Below are 24,466 nucleotides of genomic sequence, written 5' to 3'. Positions count from 1 at the left end.
GAAGCACTGGATGCCCGCGCGTGCGTGCTCCTAGTTTGTTTGCCAGACCTCGCCTGACGAGGCGTGGTATTGAGGCCCGACGTACCCGGGTAGCCGGCCTCTGTGTCTTGGTGGGTGGAGCAGATTCGACTGTTGCCACCTCGGGGGCGGGGCATGCCACAGCCAACGACTCGCTGTGCGCGGTCCGGCGCGTCGCATCGGCATACGTTCTGGTGTGGAATGGCGAGCACCTCTTACGTGCTTCCTTGAAAGAGATGTTCTCGTGTGCTTTCAGGGTGATTATTTCCTTTTCTTTTTTTCCAGTTGGGACAACATCGGGATTATGCTGCATGTTCACCTTCACAGTTTACACAGTGAGGTGTTGCTTCACATTTATCTGAGGTGTGGCCTTGCACACCACATTTCGCACATATGAGTTTACCACGGCAGCTCTGTAATCCGTGGCCAAATCTTTGACATTGGAAGCATCTTCTTGGATTAGGGATGTATGGTCTGACAGATATCTTTGTGTATCCAGTTTCTATGGTTTGTGGCAGGCAAAGATGAGAATCAGGTGCTTTGTAGGAATTTATTTTCACTTCGGATAATGATTCGTTGTACGTTAGTTACATTTTGCTCTATCCAGCCCTCTAACAGCTCTGTTTCGGACAAGTTGATGAGATCTGCATCAGATACAAAACCGCGTGCTGTGTTCATAGACCGATGAGGGGAAACGGTAACAGGAATATCTCGAAATGCCACAAGCTTGTTTAGTTTGTTGTGCTGTTCTTAATCGTGGATTTCAAGGAGGAGGTCCCCGCTCGCCATTTTGGTGACCTTATAGCCTGGGCTAAGTGCATCAGTCAAGCCTTTTGCAACAATCAATGGGGATACGGTTCTAGCTGTTTTTTTTTTCGTTTTTTCGCTGTGCACAACTTGGAATCGGGGGAAAATTTCTTTTGGTTTGAAGAGGCTTAGAATTTCATCGGTGCGTCCCCTCTTTTGAGGGTGACGATCAAGTAGACGTGGAAAACCAGGTGTTCCCATAATATTTCGGTCATTTTCGGCGGCAATGGCGGCCACCCACCACGAAGCCCAACAGGGGGACGCTGTAGCACTTAACCTGTAAGGCTGCAGACGCCAGCCGTGCATTGCTGCTATTACCTAATATAACATACACTAGGGAGGGCACATACACAAGGTTAACCCTAGCCTCCTAGGAAAATTAGGAAGTGATGGAAGAGAAGAGATGATAGGACAGTAAAAGAAAGTAGTCCTTCACAGACTCTAAATGCTGACTGTAGATCCTGAACTTGTGTTCCCTTACCCGGTTGTTCATCATTATCTTTGTCTTCTAATATTTATCTTCAACCCCACTCTTATACTCTCCCTGTAAAGGTCCTCAATCAATTGTTGCAACTCGTCTGCATTGTTGCTGAATAGAACAATGTCATCGGCAAACAGAAGGTTGCTGAGGTATTCGCCGTCGATTCCTACTCCTAAGCCTTCCCAGTTTAATAGCTTGAATACTTCTTCCAAGCACGCAGTGAATAGAATTCGAGAGATTGTGCCTGCTTGTCTGACCCCTTTCTTTATAGGCGTCTTCCTACTTTTCTGCTTTACTGCTTCGTTATAGGAACTATGTTTGAGGGTAAAAGGGGCGAGGATGCGGGCGCAACTAATTTTAGTGGCCGCCACCTCGGCGCTGACATCACACTGAGAGCCGCCATCTTGGATTTGAGAAACTGAAACTATCGTGTCATTTCGTACCATGACGCCATAATCACGTGGTTCCACCTCTATCCGCCATATTGAACCATTACGTCGTCACTGGCATCCGGATTCGGCCGTCATCTTCGATATCAAGTTTCCAAAACTAGCTTTGATTATGACGTCATAATCGTGCGGTTTCACTTCTAGCCGGCATATTGGATTATGACGTCATCATTGGCACCCTAATTTAGCCGCCATCTTGAATTATGACGTCACAGTCACGTGACGTCACCAATTGGGTTGCTATTGATTTACTATGGGTGCTGCCATCTTGGATTTTTCAGTGACGTCATAAACTGGCGACAATCTTGGATATATCAGTGACGTCTCCAATCCATCACCAATTGGGTTGCTGTCGGTTTACTATGGGGGCCGCCATTCAGAATTCTTCGAAATGAAAATTTTATCCCAAAGGGAAGTGGTAGCAGACCCCAAGAAACCGAGAAACGTGATGAGTAAGAGCTAACGCCCTTAAAAACACTCGTCCACTTGGATTTCATGATCATCATGAGAATGGCTACGCCGACTGCAGGGCAAAGGCCTCTCCTATACTTCTCCAACCATCCCGGTCATGTGCTAATTGTGGCCATGTTGTCCCTGCAAACTTCTTAATCTCATCCGTCGACCTAACTTTCTGCCGCTACCTGCTACGCTTCCCTTCTCTTGGGATCCAGTCCGTAAGCCCTAATGATCATCGGTTATCTTCCCTCCTCAATATATGCCCGGCCCATGCCTATTTGTTTTGCTTGACTTCAACTGAGATGTCATTAACTCGCGTTTGTTTCCTCACCCAATCTGCTCTCTTCTTATCCCTTTAAAGTTACACCCATCATTCTTCTTTCCATTGCTCGTTGCCTCGTCCTCAATTTAAGCAGAACCCTTTTCGTAAGCCTCCCCGTTTCTGCCCCGTATAGTGACTACTGTTAAGACACAGCTGTTATACACTTTTCTCTTGAAGGGTAATGGCAACCTGCTGTTCATGATCTGAGAATGCATGCCAAACGTAGCCCAGCCCATTTTTATTCTTCTGATGGTTTCAGTCTCATGATCTGCATACGCGGTCACTACCTGCCCTAAGTAGATGTATTCTCTTACCAATTTCAGTGCCTCGCTACCTATCGTAAACTGGTGTTCTCTTCTAAGAATGTTAAACATTAGTTTTACGCAGATTAATTTTTAGAACCAGCCTTCTACATTGCCTCCCCAGGTCAGTGAGAATGCATTACAATTGGTCCCCTGAGTTACTAAGCACTAAGCGAGGCAATATCATCAGCGAATCGCAAGTTACTAAAGCATTCTCCATAACTTTTATCCCAAATTCTTCCCAATCGAGGTCTCTGAATATCTCGTGTAAGTATACCGTGAAAAGCAATGGAGAGATCGTATCTCCCTACCTGACGTCCATCTTTATTGGAATTTTGTTGCTTTCCTTAAGAAGGACTACGGTGGCAGTGGAGCCACCGTAGCCCCCGTAGTCTGTGGACTAGGGTGGTTGTGGAGTCAGTGAGCAATGCATGCTCACTGACCTGTAGAGGCAAAGCAGAAGGGTGGGTCTAAACATTAATCTGCAGAAAACTAACGTTTAACAGACTCGGAAGAGAACAGCAGTTTACGATAGGTAGTGACGCATGGGCAGTGGTAAGGGAATACATCTACTTAGGGCAGGTAGGGAGCGCGGATCCGGATCATGAGACAAATAATCAGAAGAATAAAAATGGGTTGCGATGCGTTTGGCATGCATTCTCAGATCATGAACAGCAGGTTGCCATTATCCCTCAAGAGAAAAGTGTATAACAGCTGTGTCTTACCATTGCTCACCTACAGGACAGAAACCAGGAGGCTTACGAAAAGGGTTCTACTTAAATTGAGGGCGATGCAACGAGCAATGGAAAGACGAATGATGGGCGTAACGTTAAGGGATAAGAAGAGAGCAGATTGTGTGAGGGAACAAACGCGAGTTAACGACATCTTAGTTGAAGTCAAGAAAAATAAATGGGCATGGGCAGGGCATCAAATGAGGAGGGAAGATAATGGGTGCGGACTGGATTCCAAGAGAACGGAGGCGTAGCAGGGGGCGGCAGACAATTAGGTTGACGGATGAAATTAAGAAGTTTGCAAGGACAACATGGCCACAATTAGCACATGACTGGGGTAGTTGGAGAAGTATGGGAGAGGCCATTGCCCTGCAGTGGGCGTAGCCAGTTTGATGATGATGATATTACATAGTATAGATATGGGTTTGCAAGTAATTACACGTCTGCAGCTATTAACGCTGATATGCAATCAAACGAGTTTACGTGACCTGTTCGATTGCGAAAGCGTCCACCTTGTACTTTCCACCCAATAGCAGCATCATACGAAACCCAATATAAGGTAATGAGCCTTTTCGAAAACGAAACATTAACTTATAAGCTCTTTCTTCAAATACGAAGCTTCTAACCGATTAAAAGCACAGTCACACACAACCTTACAGCGTCTTCATCGTGCTACGCCACATCTGCCATGTTACTTTGCATATTATAGGATTCATTCTCGAAGCGCGAGCAGTGTTTTAAGTTCCTGGGGTCAGTTCCTGCTTGATTACTTATAGAATTAAGACGAAATGTAAAAGAAAACAAGTTTCGCAATTTATTCGAACATTGCTTTGTGCAGACCACTTCGACGTCATGTCTGGGAATATTTCATACTGCGTCAATGTCATCGAATGCAAACGACATTCGTATATTACGGATTTAACAAACTGCGTTAGATGCGCCGTGTCTGATTACGCAGAAATTTAAAAAATCGGTGGACCTCACGCAATTGTGGCATTCGGTTGTAGGCGAAGCTTACTCTGACATTTAATGAAGTGTATCTACTCCAATTCTTCTCCTCGACTGCTACGTAACTTGACGCTTCTTGTTCCATGCACGCACAGGGTCCCATTTCGTTCACTCAACATTTTTGTCCTCTCTCCGATGTTTCTGCTGCCGCTGTCACATGCCCAGTTGCAAATATCGAATGAACCAAGTTGTCTACCCAGACACGCACCCAACCACACATTCCCAGTCATGCATATGCAGTGGCCGAAGTTGAACATTCGAGCACGTAACAATTCCAAGTTGTTCCTTAATAAGCCAGGCAGCCGCGGCCAGCACCTTCAAAGCCGGCGGAAGAGGCAAAAAAAATCAGCTTTACACTTTTCCGTACTACGGCAGAGTCTATCGCTCGCTCACATGTGTTCCTTGCAGTCCTTCGTCGTACAGTACGTCACGGACTCCTGCTTTGGCTTGGGGTACAGAAGGAACACAAAGGCCAGGATGGTCATGGCCATTATCGCGGTCAGCACTACCTTGGCCTCAAGGGAGACCTTCAAGTGCGCATGGACAGAAGTTCCGGAAGTGCGATCCTGGGGTAAAAAAAGAAGATTCCCAACGTGCGAACGAGAGGGTTTGAGTGCTTTAAGGCGTAAAATTAGCAAAGGTAGCCGTATAAAGAATAGAGTAGATTAAAAACTCTTGCCCCCATTTCAAGCAAACACGCGACACATTATGCCCCAATTTGAACAGAATATAAACTGCAGGAAAATCTCGTGTTGCCAATGTCATCGAGAAAGAAACTCACGTGACAGTACAAGTTGGAAGCATTGAGGGCCATTTTCGCTCTCAATGTCTAGCCCTCTGAATCACTTGGGGGTCAGGAGGTCCTGCTTACTCCATGACACTTCAGTGTAAGTAACGTCTTATAGCGTTATTACTTAAGGTAAAGTGCCTAGATTGCCTATTCTTCTTTAAGTAGCGACATCTTCCTCCGTCAGCCGCCATATTCTTCCTAACGTCATGAAGCGGCGTAACCGCGTAGATAGCTTACGACCGTGAACGGCCGCTCTTGCACCACATGGGTCAAATGTAAGTTTCGTGCAGGAGGCGAGACACTCAAACACGAACCCAAAAGCGGCTTAGTGGTGCACTGTTGAGGCCGAACGGTAAATTTGTCGCCGTAATTTTGAACCGTACTTAACGATGGTGTTGGTTCTCATCTTTGCGGCGACGCTTGCCGCGCTATGTTGCGGTCGCGCAATACGACGCCTGCCGCGTCTCTGCGGTCGCGCCTTCATCGGAAAACCCATCGCACAAGGAAAATACAGAAAAGATAAACGCGCACAGAAACACTGCATGCTCGCTACAGTGCGTCTTCAGCCTGCCCTGAAGTTTGCTCGCAGCAGCATGCAAGTGAACGCGAGGGGAACAGCGTTAGGAAGAACATGGCTGCCGGAGTGAGCGCTGCCCGATGAGATTCGTCAGCGGTGCATCAAAGTTTGTCGCTACTTTAAGAGAAAAACGCAAAAAATCCCTAGCGACCTTAAGCTACTACGCTCCTGCGATACTCGAGCGCTAACTTGCTTTTTACACTGGCGTCCGCACGCATTAGGGCGCCGAGTGAGGTACGGCCGCCGGCGCTCCCGACACCGTAAACACCAGACTGTTTTAGTTGGGCGTCCGCAACAGTTCTGCGTTCGCAGCAAACCAGCGGGGTTGACTGTGCGCATGCGCACGCAGGAGCACGCATGGTCTCTTGCGTGCGCCCACAGCGTATCGAGAGCTGCGTAGCTCCCGCTGTGGGCTTTGCGCGACGTTTTCGCGCGTTCTCGCTTGTCTACGAGAGCACGGTTTTCCATATCTCACGTGTCCATGAGAGCGCAGTTTTCGATATGGCTCCGGCCGAAGTATGTCGCGCGAGTTCTTGAGGCGGCACTACTAACAGAGTTAAATTTAGCCCCGCAGTAGACTTGGAGACGTCGTATGTGCGAAACGCGAACCGTTTCCGCGACCAGAGGGAGTGGACACCTATAGCAGCGAGAATGCAGGATTTAACAAACCAGTCGTTCACAAGTCTTACAGTGCGCGAGCACACCTACCGGCTGCTCGTACGGTTCGTCGCAAAAGACCGAGTAGTCCTCCGCAGGCGAGTGTCGACCAACTGCGCGAAATATGTTCTCTAACGTAGTTAATGCGCATTATTTGGTGTCCGTTTTTAGGTCGGGGACGGAGGAGGACTACAGTGAGCGCGAGGCACTCTTGCAACACTCGACCTAGCTCGGGAAAGAGGAGTGAAGATTCCGCCTCCACGAAGGACCGACGCGTCGAGCGCCCGTCAAGCTGCAACAGCCCACCTCCGTAACGGCGCAACTACAGCGGCGGCACGAAATTCGGCGGCGCTTGCCGGGGATGCCGCGGCCGAGCTGCGCGTTGCGAGGAACACTGTTGGCGGCGGCTGCGAGTGCATTCGGCAATGTGCCTGTCGACAACCTGCCTAGCTGATGCGCTGCACCGTAGTAAATTTTACGTGCGACTTTTCATTATGCTGCTGTGCTCGGCGTGCTACGCAAATGTCACGGTATCAATTCCTTTGGCACAATTTTCTCTCTCGTGTCACTGTATAGGCAGATGCCAATGCGGAAGACGCCGCCACGAAGCTTTTTTCAAGAAATTCTAAATAACAAAGACGCCACACGTGACGATCACGAGGACAACACCGCAACCCAGAGTATGGACGAACAGCCTCCCGTAATCGGTGAGCAGCCTTCGACACCCTTCGCTGGCCCCAGCAGAACTGCTTCGTCCAACCAAACAGGAGACTCAGGAACTGAAACTGGCCAGCTTCAGGCGCCCCCTTCCAGTTCCCACCCTGCTGCACGAAATGCGCCACGTGGTATGTGCGTTTCAATAACTGCATGTGCCCCATGATGTAAAGAAGTACTGTCTTTTTAATTTGCATCTAAAATGATAATGAAGCTTACGCTTGTTTTCTGAAGTTCACAGTTCTTAACACTCCTTTATGTGCATCCCAGCTTTGGTACTGCATTCTAACTTTCTGTGAACGTTCCTTCTTTCTTGTTTTAAGCCACAGCTAGAAGGCGCAGTGAGAAGGATGCATATAATGAATTTCTTGAAAAAAGTAATGCGCCACGACTTGCTCATTAAAGAAAAGGACTCTGCCCTCGAGTCGAGGCGTCTAGCACTCGAAGAGGAGAGGCTGGCCTGGAAAAAGGATCGGACTTTTAATCAAGGTCGCCTAATCGACTTCCTTGATGACACAAGGCGCCAGCTTGCCGAACTGAGGAGCTGAGGTTGCGAGCCAAGGAACGAAAGCGGGAAGAAAGAGCTGAAGATCGTGCACTTGCCGCAGGCCAGCAACAGTCACTCACCAACATCATCGAAAAGGTGGTGTCCAAAATAAAGGAGAAGAAATGCATTTATTTCCTCGTCGTTGGACAATTATTTCACAATTGACACAAACCTATTGACATGCGAGAAAAAGAGACTCAAGCGTTTCCTTACATGAATGGCTATTCAGCACTTTGTAACGGGACATTGTGAAGCATATGGAAGCCGCATAGCACTTTTGGCCAGCTCCTGCTCACACAATGTATACTTAGAACTCAGGCAGTGGCACACAGGTGGATACACACTGTTATGACCTTAGTGTTGTTATGCTAGCAAGCACTCAAGGTGGTATTGTGGTCGTGTAGTTACACCCTGCACGCATAAATGTGCCCATTTGTGCAATTATTAAACGAAGCAAAAGTATACAAAGCGTCTTTTTTTTAGCCATTGATAACTTCAGGGCTGACACAAGTCTAGCAGAGCATATTAAAAGTAAACTTTGATCACATACTTACATTAGCAAAAATCACAAAATATGCTACATCCTGGGTTAAGACAGCTGTGCGCACGTACCAATTGGCGTCTAAATAAATAATGTGCATGTACCATAAATTACGTGCAGCCTGGTTTCAAGTACTGTTGCAGAGAAGGTGGCTGCAAGGCCGAATATTGCGACACCTGGTTGCCGTACAAACATGTGTGGCAGTTAACTAGAATTCTGGCAGCTTTGTACATTTCTGCTAACTGCTGCTTTAAAAGCTTCTGATTTTTCTTAAAGTCCAGAAATGCAAATTCTGCGACTATTTAGCCAAAGCCCCACTCAACGGCTTGGTGAACGGAGCTCATCCCATGGTTGAATGCTTGCTGCGCTGGTGTGAGCACGATTCCACCGTATGGTTTCATTACGTGTGGCAGCTGGGGATACACTGGGTCACCGTGTATGACGAAATCCTCGTCTTTAACCAGCCGCTCCAGCTTCGAGTATATGCCACTGCTTTCAAGAATTCCTGCACCAAAACGAAAAAGAAAGGAAAGGCTCATAACTTAAGCAAATGCCATAGTAAGTCGAACTGCTTTATGGGTGAACGATTGCCTGAAAAGCAGATTAATTTAAAGATCTTCACCTCGTGTAATGCTCATGCAAGAAGTGAAAATGTGACAGAAAACCCTAAGGTACAGCTAATGATTAGGGAGATAAAAAGTAAGGCGTGTGATTCGTTGGACGAAAAAAAGAGGCACAATCCACTGCCATGACTCAAGTAGTAATGTTGTAGGGGTGACGTTCCTCTTGCAATGCAGATGTAGACACCACACTACCTTTTTTTTTTTTCATGCTAAGAGCAAAAAGCTTACTCGCCTGCATCGTGTCGCCTTCCGGGGTAAGGCCCGTCTAGTTGGCAATTCATGCCATTCCAGCACATAAGAGACTGGTATTTCACACAGTGGAATCTCTTGTGACCCGATTAGTAGGTTTCCTGGTTTTGTTGCGGTCGGCAAATTGGTCGAGCCGTTCCATCGACGAACCCCCAACATTTGTGAAGAGGTACTCCTTTCCTTTTCACAGCCTGCACCGGAAAACAATGAAAAGGGATTGTCACTTCAAGTTATTTTATCTACTCACACAAATAAACTACGGCGTTCCAACAAGTGCCCTGACAAAACGTGTCAATTTGGTGCAAAAGTTCCTTTCAAGAATATTCAAGGGCATGACACCAGTGGCATTTTCAATAACTAACAACAAACGACCTTGTACTTTCGGTATAGTGATTGTTTTTCTTTATACATAAAAGAAGACGCCTTTTCTTAGAATAGTAAATTGGACAAGTTAATATTCGTTCTGGTTTAATAGGTAGCGCTAAACTGACGAGGGTCGAAAGAGAAACACAACACGACGAACCAAGTACAGAGAGTGTACCACAGTGTTTTTTTAAGGATCACTTTGTTAGGTGAACCTTACAATCAACTTGCTTACATGAAATGCGAGACGAACTGCGCCTTATGACCCGACGTCAAATTAGCAGCGTGCTAAGCTGGGGAGCAGTAGTGCGCGAATAGAAAACGAAAAAGCGGACTTACATCTGCTAGTGCGCCGAGGTAGCGGCGAGAAAACTAACTGTGGTTGTTGCAGTCATGCAGAAGATGGCCGAAATTGGAGGTAATGTGCCGCACCATTTTTGTCGCCACAGAAGAAATTCCGGAGGGGTGCAGGCGAAAAAGTTTCCTCTATATCACACCATCTGTTCGCGGCCGCGAGCCGCCGAAGAGCAAGAAACAATGTGGTGCGCCCGGAACTGTGACGTTCTGCACGCTGACCACTGCTTTCGGCGCTAAAATAGCCCTTGCCACTTCCCCGAACTCTTCTTTCTCTAAACGAAACTGCACCTTTAAAAGCGTAGCATCAATCCGCTCAACGTCGAAGAGTCGGCATCTTGATCGGTACGCAACAGTTCTGGCTCCCTTCTGCGCCTCAGTTCGTACTCGAGGTTGTCCAAGGAGTGGTCGCCTTTGAGAAGCCGTTGTTGCTCGCTGCTTAACATAAGGTCGTCTATTTCTCCCTTTGACAAAACCGACAGCAGGTGAGGGTCCCAGAGAACGCTTGACAGCAATAGGTGCATTGCAGCACTGAAAAACGCGACCATATTGGCGTGAATCGGGTGACTCTGCGAGATTTTCACGGCAGATAAGCAATTGTGGCTTGACTTGCTTTTGGTTTGACTTCGCGGTGGCTCATACTGGCTATACAGTTGCAGAAGCTGGCGTATAGCGACGCTGAGTAGTTGCACACTACCCGGTCCTGCGCGTGCAAGTAAGCAATCCACTTCTCGACTTTTGCGTCCGGCTAACTATTGCGGTTTCGTGAGCGCGCGCTTCTCTGCGTACACGCAACCTCGCGCGCTGCGTACGTGAATGGTTGCGGACACCCAACTAAAGCTGTCTACCATCTGGCTCAGGCGACACGACGGCAAGCGCTCGTGCCACTAGCGACTAGCGAAAAAAAAACGGGAGGTAACTTTCACGGTACAGCGGGAGCAATCAAACGGTTTTGCCACCCGCAGTCTGTGTCACCTAAACGAGCACTCCCACCTCGTTTGGTGGAAGCACGTTCTTGCGCCTCTCTCCCCTCTATCGCTCACATCTCTGGCTGCGCACGGGGCGAGTGGCGTGAAACTGAGCCAGGTGCTCACCAAGATTACCAGCAAAGAGACATCGACTCACCAATGAGGAGGGTGGCTCCGCGCGAACGTCCAGCAACGCTTTCATGCCCTTGACAGAGAACTTCCCAGCGGCTTCCTCCTCCGGAGTGGGTTTCAACGGCGCAAGGGCTTTGAGGATGTCAGCTCCTTTTGAGGTTGAACGTTGCTCGAGCTTTCGCTTCCCGGGAGGACGTGTGGACGTCGCTGCCTTCAGACCCTTGGGGCTCGCCGAGGACACAGGTCTCGCGTCAGCTGGCGCACATGAAGGTTCGGCGGCGGCTGCTTCTTTCAACTGCACAGTGGATGGTGGCGCATCCTGTTTGAAGTCTTCTTTTTCCCGTTTCTTCTTCTGAGCCTGGAACGTTAGTTTGTTCAGATATCATTAACAAGGTGCAAGTAGGAAGAAAAGTGATTGAGTAAGTCCCACGACAGAGGAATACGGAAAAAAAAGCCATTCAGCGTCTTACACATACAGGCGCGCAACACGAGTTTGGCATGGATAGCCAACGTTGGCGCATCGATAATTCAAAAGTTTTCGATCTGAATGTTCTGAAAGCTCATTACGAATTGCCTCACTCTTTCGTTGATCACACGAAACGAGGTATGTTCAGTTTCTAATATAGACCGAAAAATTTGTAAGTGGATATGAAGCAACCCTTATAGAAGAGCCGGCGAATATAGCGTGCTTTGTATACCCTCATTATCCTGACGACGGGTGAACCAGCGTCGGTCTGCGCTGACGAAGGAGTTGTTGCCGTGCTGGTGCACAGGTTTGGGGTCGTTGCCTGCTGTGTGCCAATGCCAAGCACATAGGCTGGCGTTACGGCTTGGGAAAATGACTGCACCGATGAGATCCCAGGCTGTGCCGGCGACTGGGCTTTGCTCTGCTCCTGGTGCCGTTCCTTGTGCCCTCTTCGCGTGGCCGTTTTTTGCGGTGGTGCGGGTTTGGAGTATGGCGGCGGGCTTTCTGCGACAGTAGCTGCTGAAACACTTGCTGCAGCCACCGTGGTTAGGGCGTTTTCCGCGTGTGAATCTGCCGCGACGGTAGCAGGAGGAACGGCAGGAGAAGGAGACTGGCTGCCAGCTGAACCCTGCTGCACCGATGACGGCATGGCGAGGTTAAATTACTCGGGTTCGTGGGGAAACGATATGAAGAACGCTGGCGACCTGCGATCTGACGTTTTCTTCTTCTGCGTGTTCCTTATGCGCGCGCTTGCTTTCGCTCAAGCGCGAGAAAGCGGATGGTTTTTCCTCGATATAGCGGCGGTAATGATGTCTGGGTCATGGGCGATGAATAATAGGAATGATTATCTTAAATAAATCTAAATAAAAACGAAAATTTCCGACTTGAAGCTGATTCAGACATGTATGCTGTGAACAATGATAACTATGGGCACTGAACGATGTATAGTGACCGCGGGACAGCAGCTGTGGTGCAGACACTGATTATTCCGTTCTTCTTCGATTACCGAATCCCCACTGTGGTGGTTCCATGCTCAGCACCTGGGCTGGAATAAACGGAAGGGCACGCACATTTATTGGCGCCATCGTCACCGGCTTACTGCTTTCCTGCGGCGAGTCGTTGACGGCCTCTTAGCGCATTGATTTCCTGCATCAGATTTGAAGTTCCAAAGAAGATTTTCAAAGTGACAGCATAAGCGCGTACGTCACCGACCGCACAAGCACATTCGTCATCGACCGCAGTGGCTCTAAGTGGCATCCCAACGCAGTTGCTTGCCAGTGAGCACGCGACCACAGCCATGCTGCAGACGCCGATTAACACTGCACTCCTTGATAATTCATTTCGGTCGATCGTGCTGACTTTATAGTAAGCGAACAAGAGATCACTGCTCTTATGTGTCCATGCCTTTGTTTCATGAATCACGTTGTTTCGTGCAGTCACTTCTGATGTCAGGGATGTGGGGTTCGAAGTTTAAGTTCGAAGTTAAAAACTTCAACTCTAGTGCCCTTAAAGTTTACTCTAATGATAGCAGTAACACATAACCTCCGTAAAAACCTTGCGATCGTTGTGTGTCAACTCTGGTTATGCAGTTACCGTTACCTAATGAAAGGAAGACCAACCAGAAATTACTCCGGCCAGCATGACTTCGTTTTTATCTGCTTGACAAGCGCCAAACAAAAGGGAGACGGGTGCAAAAGCGCATAAGATGCCTCCACCGTGCAAGGCTTTGTTTTCAAGGCTGTTAAGAGCCCCAAACTGCAGTTTTTAATTTCCGTCTTCGTGAGAGCTTTTTATAGCTCCCGAAGAGACAATCTGTTCTTTCCCTTTTTATTTTATTTATTTATATTTTTGATAAGGAGCCATCGAAGGTGATTTATCAAGTGCACGAATAGTTTTGTAAAATTCGGAGCCCACAGAATTATCTGTGAAACTGTGTAGCCGTGAAACGCGTCGGACGAACCAACGAAACCATAAAACTCGCGTGTTCTTTGAGACATTATTGGTCTTTTGATTAGTGAAGCACAATGCGGTGTATATTGCTTCTATAAAACAAAACAAAAATATTTCCAGCCACTCAATCAAATAGTTCATGCGAAATCTAGAAGCTTTTATTTTACTTGCGCTTTGACATGCCGTAACATAATCTTGCTGTTTCGCCCAAGAGGCGAAGCATTAATAGCGATAACAGTATACTTGAAAACTACATGAAAGTAAGGTTCGTAGTTTTATTATCCGGGTAAACAGCAATAAACATTTGCTTAGCAATTAATTAACTTAACAAAGACGGTGTCATGTGCCCACGAGCAAATATGAATAGATCTCACTCGATGACCGCGAACATTGGCTATCACAACGCTACCGAGGTGCGTGTCAGCAACGGGGAGTAAACGCTTGGTTTCGACTCTCGTTTCACCGTGTGTCGGAAATTTAGATATTACGCGAGCTTCAGCACAAGGCGTTTGGGAACACAGTGCGCTTTAATCAGCCATCTCGGTTCGCTCTTAGTGCCCACATAGCCTTTGCAGCCATAGAATTTCATACTTTCATTATTGGAAGGACCTCCGGCGCTAGTGTCTAAGCGGAGCGTTTAGGTAGCATGTGAATAATAGGTAGTACTTTGATTTCCCTAAACTTCGTCCTTGTGGCTTCAAACGGCTTCGTGACTTTGGAAACTTGTCCTCTTTAACAAAGCACTGCGTAATAAATAATAAAATAAGCATTTATAATATTGTCCCAGGGTGGTATTCGTACACAAGACGTTTAGCACAGATGCCCGATATTGAAGCCATTGCGTCTCAGGCACATGCATCAAGAAGCGGGCAAGCCAGCGCATTGAGGCGGTTGACGCGTTTCGATTTCACCACCAGGGCAGGCTGCACTGCTGCAATTAGTAGCGATTGTACGCATTCGCAAAGTCTCCTGCACTTAGAAAAGTATTGATTGCTCTGAACTTTAGGGCAGTGAAGGCAGATAAACTGCTATAAACAAATCCACAGGAAAGTCTGAATCCACGAGCACGGAGATCAGACATTTCCTACCCGTCTTTCCCACGATGGCTGAACAATCGCAGCGCAAGAGTTCTCTCTAATATTTATTATAGGAAACTCTATGTTTTAACACCGCACAGGCCACGCATTAACTCAGCCACGATCCCCTTTAACGCGCTCTTGATCGCACGACCGCGTGCTCATCTTCCTCCTCGCCTAGAGCAGACCTGATCACGTGAACTTCAACTTAAGGTGCCCGGCCTGACGGCGCGCATCAAGCGGCCATTCTCCTCATCTCTCCATTGCACGTTTTTTCTCGCAATCACAGTATGCGCCATGTTGGGCGGAATGGGATCTTATCGCATTGGACTTTACAGAACATCAAAGCGACGGCGGCAAATGAAACTTTTCTTGAAGTTCCCTATATTTGCTATCACAATAAAACGTACAAACTTCATTCTCACGTCTTTTATTCTTCTACGATATCCATTAAAAAAGGCACAAACTCGGCTCGGTAGCGCTACCGGGCGCGAGAAAGGGCGCTATTTTTAGCCGGGTAAATCTAATTGAGTTTTTTCAACGGGCACGCGCTCGGCTACGCGCTGTCGTGCGCATTTCACGCAGCAACCCGGGCGTGATATCTCGCACGAACGGCGGTTGGAACCTATCGCGCGCCGTTGTACAGTGCAAATTAAAAACAACTTTCACGCATTGAAAGGCCTTTCCGCTGTACAAGCTTGTTGAATGAAGAGCGGTTGCTCTTCCCCATGTCAACGACATTCAGCAGACCGTGGACAATGGTGCCCTATACGTGAAAGCGGTGCGTTTTACATAAGGAAGTGATCTCATTTTCGGTTACGTCAAGTTCGATGCACGTGCGTAACTTTTTAACTGTATTTCCGCGAGGAAACAAACATCTGTTTGCTCGGAGTTTTCGCTCGAAAAAGCACGAAAAGTACGCATTTTCTTCTTCATGTTTAGCAGAAAACCATCTTTCACGTAACGTAAGCTGTCTGTCACGAGATCTATAATGCATTACGCGCTCTATATTTAGGACATATTTGATTCTACGCTGTTTATTGACTTGTGGGCTGCATTCTGGCGCTGTAGCGTGCAGCGTTCTGCTGCAAGTTCGTCGGCACATAATTATGTCACGCATCATATTGAATGAAAACAACTCCCCAACTACTCCCTAACTGCTCCGTAACGAATTTTTAGTTTGTTTATTTCACCGCAGGCTTCACGGGGGCGGATTTAGGGGTCGATCTAAATGAAACTGAGAAAAAGTCGACAGTCGCTTGAGCATGCGCTAAAGAGGATGAAGGCGAATCCCGCGCTCACGAGGCGTTAAATTACTTGACATTTTCATTCGAATGCGTTTTACTTTCATTTACTTGTTTTCTTTCACCAAAGGTCGTGGGTTCGAATGCCTCAATGAACTATAATTTCGTTAACTACGCCTTAATTAACTTCGACCTAATTAACAGCAAAGGTCCTGGGTTCGAGTGCCTAAATAACTCTATCTTAATTAACTGTGCCTTCATTAACTTCGCTTTAACACCAAGGGTGCTGGGTATGACTCGCCCTTCACGATGTCAATCGAAATCAAACTTGGAGCAAGGGTCACTTCGCCCTTATCTCCAAGTTGGTTCAAGAGAATTTTGATTTCATAACGCCCAACATCGGGCTTTTCGACCCATGAGCCATCTAAGTCTTTCGCCGTAATCACATCGTTTGTAGTTATTTGTCATCGCTGCATATAAATTACGTGACTACCGAGTTAGGCTGTCTCTTCCGTTTTTTTTATTATGTGACTAAGATTTATACATCCTCCCAGGCATTGAAAATCTTCTTTACGTGCATCGGGGGCGTATTTTCCAAGTGATACAACTGCAGTTAGAATATAAGCATGATATAAATGCAAACATTTGATCGAAAAAAATGCTCGATGGTGAAAGGGGCTCCCTGAATCGCTCTGAAAAAAAAAAAAAAAAAAAAAAAAACTAGATTTACTGCTCGCACATTACAGGATGGCGTTTTTTTTTTTTTTTCCTTCGTGTCAGAGAAAGTGCCCTGGAGGCAGTATCCCTCCTCCCGACTCATGTTTATTCGTTAGACTAATGTATGGCGTTCACCTAATATGCGTGCGGTGACGAGAAAATAGCGAATTTATCAGCATAGTGCCGAGGACATTTACTCTGCTAATGTATTTAAGGAATAACAAATTATTGCAGCAAAAATACGTCGTTTACATTCCAGATTTAAGATTCTCGATCCAGCCCGGTTCAAAGGAACGCGGGTGACCTGATTTTTGTTCCTTACAGCCGCATTTGGTGTAGGTTATGCTTGCAAACTTTCTAATGTCCGACATTCTTGAAAGGCCAACTTATTTATTCGACACAATCTTCGTCATGTTGTTAAAATTAGCATTACGTGACTTCTATAAGAGTGAAAATGTGACAGGGTACGTTTCCATGCCTAGGTGAAACCGAGAGCAATGGAAAGTGTAGGCAGCGCGTTCAGATTCACGACAGCAGGCGCAGGCACTCCGATATGTACGTCTTACTACAGTTGAGCGGTCTTATTATTCGCCTGCTCCGTTTCAAACATCGTCATAAGATTTACAGTAGGACGTCTTCGTAGTTTAATTTACCGATACGCTTGCGAAACATCCACAAATTTATCGCACTCACCCACATTCGAGCGCCCACTGCGTTAGCACCCATCCTGGGGGGTTTGAGAAACAATAAAACCCATTGCATTTTCTCAGCACGATAAAAACGCCATCTTCTGCGGCGCAATTAACCGCAGCGTTTGGTCTCCACGAATGCAAGCAAGAGTTGCTTCAACATGGTCAAACAGCGTCCGCGTCGTACAGCAATACTCGGCCGTCATTGCAAGTGCGATGCATTTGCTTGCCTAGTCGGAGCCAAGGTCAGACAAAGGTCACGCGCCAATTTTGTCTCCGGAAAATATGGGCCGATCCAGGAGGTAGTCCAACTCAAGACGTCGCCAGAGGTTGGGCAAACGAACACCAGATATAGTGCGAATTAAGGCGGCTCCCGGCAGCCGATGATGCATATGAGCGCAGACTTGAGCTTCCAGGCTAGCATGCTTCCAGGCTAGCATTTCTGACCGTATGAAGTGATTTCTTCTCATGTTCCTACATATTTTTATATTGTTGCTTCCGCTATGAGAAAAGTAGTAGCCGTCACCATCATAAGGTGGCTACATCTCTTTCTTTCATTTTCATTTCAATAAAAAAAAGAGGGATGATGACGATTACTTTAACAATGGCACAAGCCCGCCGCGGGAGATACGCCACGAACTTGGTAGTATTACGTTTTAATATTTCAGCTTTATTTCCCCCACATTGGCACATCAATACATAGCAATGTACCTAAATGATGAGGATGGCGGGAGAAAAAGCTACATTTATCACCATGACTAGCCAGGCCACCCTCTGCTTACAAAGGCAGCAACGGAAACAGGCTCACACTGAACAATTCAAAGCAATGGTATCATCTAGATGTATAATTCGCACAGTTTTCACCTTTCAATGTACGAAAATATTCATGATATCACAGCTAAAATTGTATTTGTCGATAACACGCCTAAACTTTGATCTCTCTGTTCAAACTTATTTAACGTGTTCGGAAGGCAATACTGCTATGGTTGCAGTCCATAATAAGTTAGCGGCTGGGAGATATACCAATGGTTCGTATATCTTGTTTCGCGGGAGGAGGGAGTAAGACTTAATATGCGAATGTGGCGCCTTTTTTTAAATAACTCAAAACGTTAATGCGATTAACAATATATATTGTGATGAGTGTGTAATTGCTGATGGATATGTTTTATATGGCCCCATGTAGCTAGTGGGTCGAAGGCAAGAGCGGGTCTAGCCGAAAAGAGCAATGAAGACCGCCCCTTTCCCTGCTCGCGAGCCAGGCCCCAACGGGTCCTTGTTTCAGGAACCAGCTGCTCCTGAAACCCTCAAGAGTACTTCTGAAGGCTCGTGACTATGTTATGATGATTTTTATGAAGAGCGACACATACCAAATGCAACATGCACAGTAACCAAAGTTGGCATCAAAGGGCCTTACTTGAGCCCTAACCCTCAGCCACGTCCCTCTTTACCCTTCCCCCTTTTAATAAAGTTTATCACCACCACCACCACCAAGGGGTTTATGGAAGAGCTTCACACATACCCAGTGGAACATACCCAGGGACCCGAGATGGCATCAAGGAGGCTTTTTTGGAGTGACACAACCAAGTGACTCAAGTTGGTGTGAAACTTATTCATTCAAGAGAGGCACATTCTCAGTGGTCCACCCCCAGTGACAAACGTTGGCGTTAAAGAGATTAATTGAGAAGTGTGTCACATCATAGACCCAAGTGGACCCGACAGTCCTTTAGAATGTAATTCCATAAATTCAGCGCAACAGGCCGATGCTCTACAGTCTATACCATGGACTACCCAGCGACCCAATTTGGTGTGAAAGACGAAGACGTTAGCCGAGGACACACACACACACACACATGCACACACTCACACAGACACACACAAACACACATACAGGCCGCAAACTCGGTGGAAGTTTTCAAAGAAAGCTAATCGGATTACCAAAATAGTGTCTTACCAAAATGAAATGCGAACAGAACAGGTCACGTCGATTTTTAAAGCGACTAGCATTGTTTGATTACTTGATGTGTGTTGAGTCTTCATCTATCTATCTATCTATCTATCTATCTATCTATCTATCTATCTATCTATCTATCTATCTATCTATCTATCTATCTATCTATCTATCTATCTATCTATCTATCTATCTATCTATCTATCTATCTATCTATCTATCTATCTATCTAGAATCTTAAGCAGGCCTGTCATCCTCGGCCTGTCTACCAGCATGGGCCACTAGATATGGGCTCGTCGTAGCTATGCCGTCGTGATTCTTCCATCGTCGTCACTCGAGCTTCGCAATCTGACTCGTGTCCTGCCATTCGCTTCACGCCATCATCGTCATATAGACGTCATGCATTTGTTGCCATCGTTGAGTCGGTCATCGTATTGATAACATCATCGTCGTGCCATCGTTGTCAGTCTTCGTCATACGCCGTCGTCACGCCGTCGTCGTCATTCCATTGTCCTCATGCCGTTCTCATGTCATCCTCGTTATACAGTCCTCGTGCATTCGCTGTCAAACCTTCAGTTCATTCCATCGTCATTCTCACCTTGTCATGCCATCGTCGCAGGACAGCCGTCGTCATGCCGTTGTCCTCTGGAATCATCGTCACGCTGTTATTTTACCATCGTCATCACCTCGGAAACGCCACACCATTATCGTCATGCCATCGTCATTAAACATCTTCGTCGTTCTATTGACGTCATTTCTTCCGTCATTTTATCGTAATCATGCTGCGTCCATTCAATCGTGGTTATGCCGCCGCTCTCAATCCATCGTCGTTACTGAGTTGTCGTCAGACAGCCGCTGTTATCCCATTATTGTTATCCATTAGTGTTATCCAATAGTGTTATCGTATTATTGACAATAGGATGATGGACCCACTCAAGCCATTGTCGTCACTCTGCCGCCGTTCTACCATCGTGATCTAATTATTATCATGCCGCCGTCGCCCTGCCGCTTTTGTGGTTCCACCTACGACATGCCATCGTCATCACTGCTTCGTCGCCATACAGAAGTCGAGCCGCCGTGCTCATGCGCCTCCTTGCCAAGCGAGTGGCATAGTAAAAGGGACCGACAGCGTAGACAGTGTAGGTCTCATACAGGATGTTTCACGTAACTTGAGCCAAACGTTATTAATATGCAAATACCACGTAGCTGGATCGACCGAAGGTAATGTTGTCTGTTGTGTAATCTGTGTGGCGGAGCCCACCGCAATACTGACAAGGCATCTAAAGAAACGCTATCACATTCCCTACGTAGTGCGACGACAATAATGGGAGCAAGCATGTTCGACGATAAGCGATGATGATCGTGCTACAACGTCCAAGTCCAACGCCGGCGCCGACGACAATGAATTCACGCAACTTCCGCGAGATGGCCGATCTATTGGCCGAGGATCCCGGTACCGCTCCAGGTGCCTTTCCGGGAGCGGCTCTAAGCGCGCATCCAGATCCTTGAGCGGTCTTCGAGCCCGTTCCCGCAGTACACCACGCGGGGCCTCCACCGGATCTCCATCGCGAGGCCGCCCCAGATCCCGTTCAGCTGCCCGCTTCGGGTCCCGCTCCGTCTCTCAACGGTCGCTGAGCCCGCTGGCCCCACACCTACAGGCAACTCCAATAAGAATAAGCGAGGCACCCTTATCCTCACTTGGGCGGACACTGGGCGGGCGGAAACGCAACATCCCAAGTAGGGTTGGGTTCACTGTCAAAGGACGACACACACGCCACATCTGAGATATCATTCCCAAAACGGGAAACTGTGATGATGAAAGAAACAATGCACAAACTCACGGCCGCCATCGCTGAACTGAAAAATGAAAGCAGCGCGCAAGCCGCTACACCCCCGCCGCCAATGCTGCCAATACAGTCGCCCCGTCGATGCCGCAATTCGTAGGCGTCAGTAGCGACGGTGGCGACAGCGCGCACCTAAGAAACGCGCAGCCGCCCGCGACCAGCCTGATCTGAAGCACGAATTAGACGATATTAAGACCACGCTCTGGACGATTAAGGCGAGTAATCACTCCTCCTCGAGAACATGGCCCTCGTTCATTTCACCCTCACGGCACACGGTAATCGGTTGGGCGAAGTAGAAGGCTATCTCGAACACGTCGTCACTACCGCCATCGACAATGGTAAGCCAGTCTCGCAACGCACACCAACGCCCAGTCCACCCTCTCACCCGGCCCTCTTCCACTCGCCGGGTGGCCGGGCCGACCCCCACATAATTCAAGATGGCCAGGCCAAACGACGCGTTTCGCATCTGGTAGTAGAACTGGACGAGCTTGGCCTTGAAGATAACCTCCCTGCAGCAATACCTCCGCAGCCACGAAGCCACACCCCACGTCATCCTGTTACAAGAAATAGTAGTACCCACTGCCACGTTCTCCAGACACCACTGGTTACCCGGACCTTCGGGAGGACGCGGTACCACCACGCAAGTCTCTAACAAGATCTCCTGTCTAGCGCAAGACCTCGATAGGCCCGAAATTGAATACATCGTGGTAGAGATTTTCCCCTGGCGACGTGTCTCGACGAAGCGTGCATATCCTGAACGTGTACAGCAGCCCTCGCAACCACAGACAATGGTTCAAACACCTGTTCCAGAAAGCCATCCGCCTCGCCGGCTCCAACCAACTAGTGATCGCAGGCGACATTAATGCCGCGCGTACGACACCGCCAAGGGTAGCGAGCTCTGGCGGAAGGTGAATGAGACAGACCTTACCCTCATTACGGACAAGGCTTTTTCCACCCGCACCGGCACGTCTACGCAAAGAGACACCACCCCGGTTCTCTGTTTCGTCAAGAACATCGCTGACGCCCGCTGGTCCAACCTTTCTTTAGATCCCAGTAGCCACCGCTTCCTACTGGCCGTACACTTCCCTGACATCGGCAGGAAGACCATGGGTTGATTCGGACCTATTCTGTAAGACTCTAGAAGAACGACTCCCTCCAGGCGACGCCCCGAACCTCGAGACGTGGACGGCTTAGCTCAAATCCAACGTCGCCTAGGCCACCAAATCCGTCAGTACGGACCTTCCCAGCGAGAAAATGGACACTCACCTCGCCCACATGCTCGAAGCCAAGCAGTCCCTCCTGGCCCGCTGGAAAGGCCAGCGTCTGAATCGCAGGCTCCGCAAACGCATATCCGAGTTAAATAAGATCATAGTGGATCACTGCAACGCCCTTTCCAAACAGCAGTGGAACGAGATCTGTAAGTCGATCGACGGGCGGGTCCATAACAGTAAGACTTAGAACCTCATTAAGCACCTGCTTGACTACACCAACACCCGCACTCACAAGCGCCATTCGCTCGCGAAGATTCTGCATCAAGCCAAACGGACCGAACCACCGGAAGACGTCACCAAGACCCTCATACATAAATATCTCCCGCTTCCCACGGGTCCGTTGACACTTCATCCCCAATACACCGTTCCCAACAACACCCTCCTCGACGCCGACTTTTCCGCCGAAGAGATACGCCGGGCTCTCCACGAACTCAACAGCCGCCCCACGCCCGGTCCCGATGGTATCAGCAAAGAGCTCCTGCGCAACCTGGATTACGCCCCCGTCATTTACCTAGCCGACCCATTAAAGAAGTCTGGAAGCAAGACGAGCTACCCGGAGCCTGGAAACTCGCCCACGCGATCTTCATTCCCAAAGCGGGCGAGGCGCCTAGCCTAGACCACCTCCGCCCCATCTCGCTCACGTCGTGCGTCGGTAAGGTGGCCGAACACATCGTCCTCATCAGGATCGGTCGATACCTCGAGGATCACGAATACCACCGAACCACATGATCGGCTTCCAACACCGGTTATCTGCACAAGACGCCATGTTACTCCTAAAGCATCAGTTTCTTGACGCAGCAAATACTTCGGACACCCGTGCCATACTCGGCCTCGATTTGGAAAAGGCATTTGACAACATCGCGCACTCGTCCATCCTGAATGCAATCACAGACCTTGGGCTCGGGCTTCTGTTCTGTGACTTTGTCCACTCCCGTGATACCCGGCTCAAGGCCGTCCTACGCGCAGGAGACCTTGCGTGGACAGTAGAGCTCGGACAGCGGCGCACCCCCAGGGATCAGTCCTCTCGCAGACGCTTTTCAATCTTGTGATGATCGGGTTCTCCAAACATGTCTCGAAGATCGACGGGCAACACCATTTCGTCCAAAATGCCGGGGCGCCAGTCCCAGAGGACGGAAACCCCCGGTCGAACGCAGCATTACCCTCCGCACCAAGAACGGTCGTACCGTCTACAAGGTATACTCCATCAGGGCACTGGGCATGATGATCTAGTCGCGCGGAACCAACACTTAAACGGTGCACAAGCTCACGACCAAGATGGAGAACACCATACAACTCGTACGCAGAGTGGCTAAATGTCACCACGGCCTCAAAGAAGACGACCTGCCATCGACACCACTTACGTGGACGACATAACCATCTGGTGCTCCAAAGGGTCGGATGGCTTCATCGAATCCGCCCTGCTGGAGGCCGTCGAAACCGCCGAGTCCTTCCTCGAGCACACTGGTCTCAAGTGCTCCCCTACAAAGTGGGAACAGTTGCTGTAGTCGCCCAAACGCCGGGGCGCCAATTCTAAAAGATGGATACCCAGGCCGAACGCAACACTACCATTCGCACCAGGAACTGCCATGCCATCCCCAAGGTATACTCGAACAGGGTACTGGGCATGATGATCAAGTCCCGCGGAACCAACACCCAAACGGTGCAGAAGCTCACGACCAAGACAGGGACAACCTTACGGCTTGTACGTAGAGTGGCTAACTGTCACCGGCCTCAAGGAAGACAACCTGCCCCGTCTCGTACACGCATTTCTTCTCTGCCACTTCACCTACGTCGCTGCCATGCACAATTGTCTACACGCTGAGCGCAATAGACTAAATGTCCTCATTCGAAGAGTACTGAAACGGGCCTTCGGCTTTCCGATCTCCACTACCGCGCAGAAACTCCTCGAGCTTGGCGTGCACAACACGCTAGAAGAAGTCGCCGAGGCTCAGGAGCGAACGCAGGTGATCCAACTCACAACCACTAAGGCAGGCCTCCACATTCTGCGGGAGGTCGGCTTTTTCTCGTAAACTATCAGGGATACACCGAAGTTGACGCCGGTTCCCCGCGAGATCCAAGTATTCATAACGATCGCTCCTATTCCGTAAAACGTACATCGTGACCACAACAGAGGCAGCCGCCTTGCCCGGGCGACGTCACGTTCGTGGACGC

At 48.4% G+C, this 24,466-nt stretch overlaps 1 protein-coding gene across 1 annotated transcript in view; it reads right to left on the bottom strand.

The window, feature by feature from the left end:
- LOC129385674 (endothelin-converting enzyme 1-like) overlaps positions 1-24,466 on the bottom strand; it is a 63,153-nt gene that overhangs the window by 32,728 nt on the left and 5,959 nt on the right. Inside the window, exon 2 of the mRNA XM_055072580.2 lies at positions 11,115-11,447. Coding sequence (XP_054928555.1) covers positions 11,115-11,159 — 45 coding nt within the window. The 5' untranslated portion in view covers positions 11,160-11,447. The remainder of the gene's footprint in view (positions 1-11,114; positions 11,448-24,466) is intronic.

Source organism: Dermacentor andersoni, chromosome 7, assembly GCF_023375885.2.
Source record: "Dermacentor andersoni chromosome 7, qqDerAnde1_hic_scaffold, whole genome shotgun sequence".
Lineage (NCBI taxonomy): Eukaryota > Metazoa > Arthropoda > Arachnida > Ixodida > Ixodidae > Dermacentor > Dermacentor andersoni.
The sequence above is the reverse complement of the archived record's forward strand: the minus strand, read 5'-3'. Positions and strand labels throughout refer to the sequence as shown.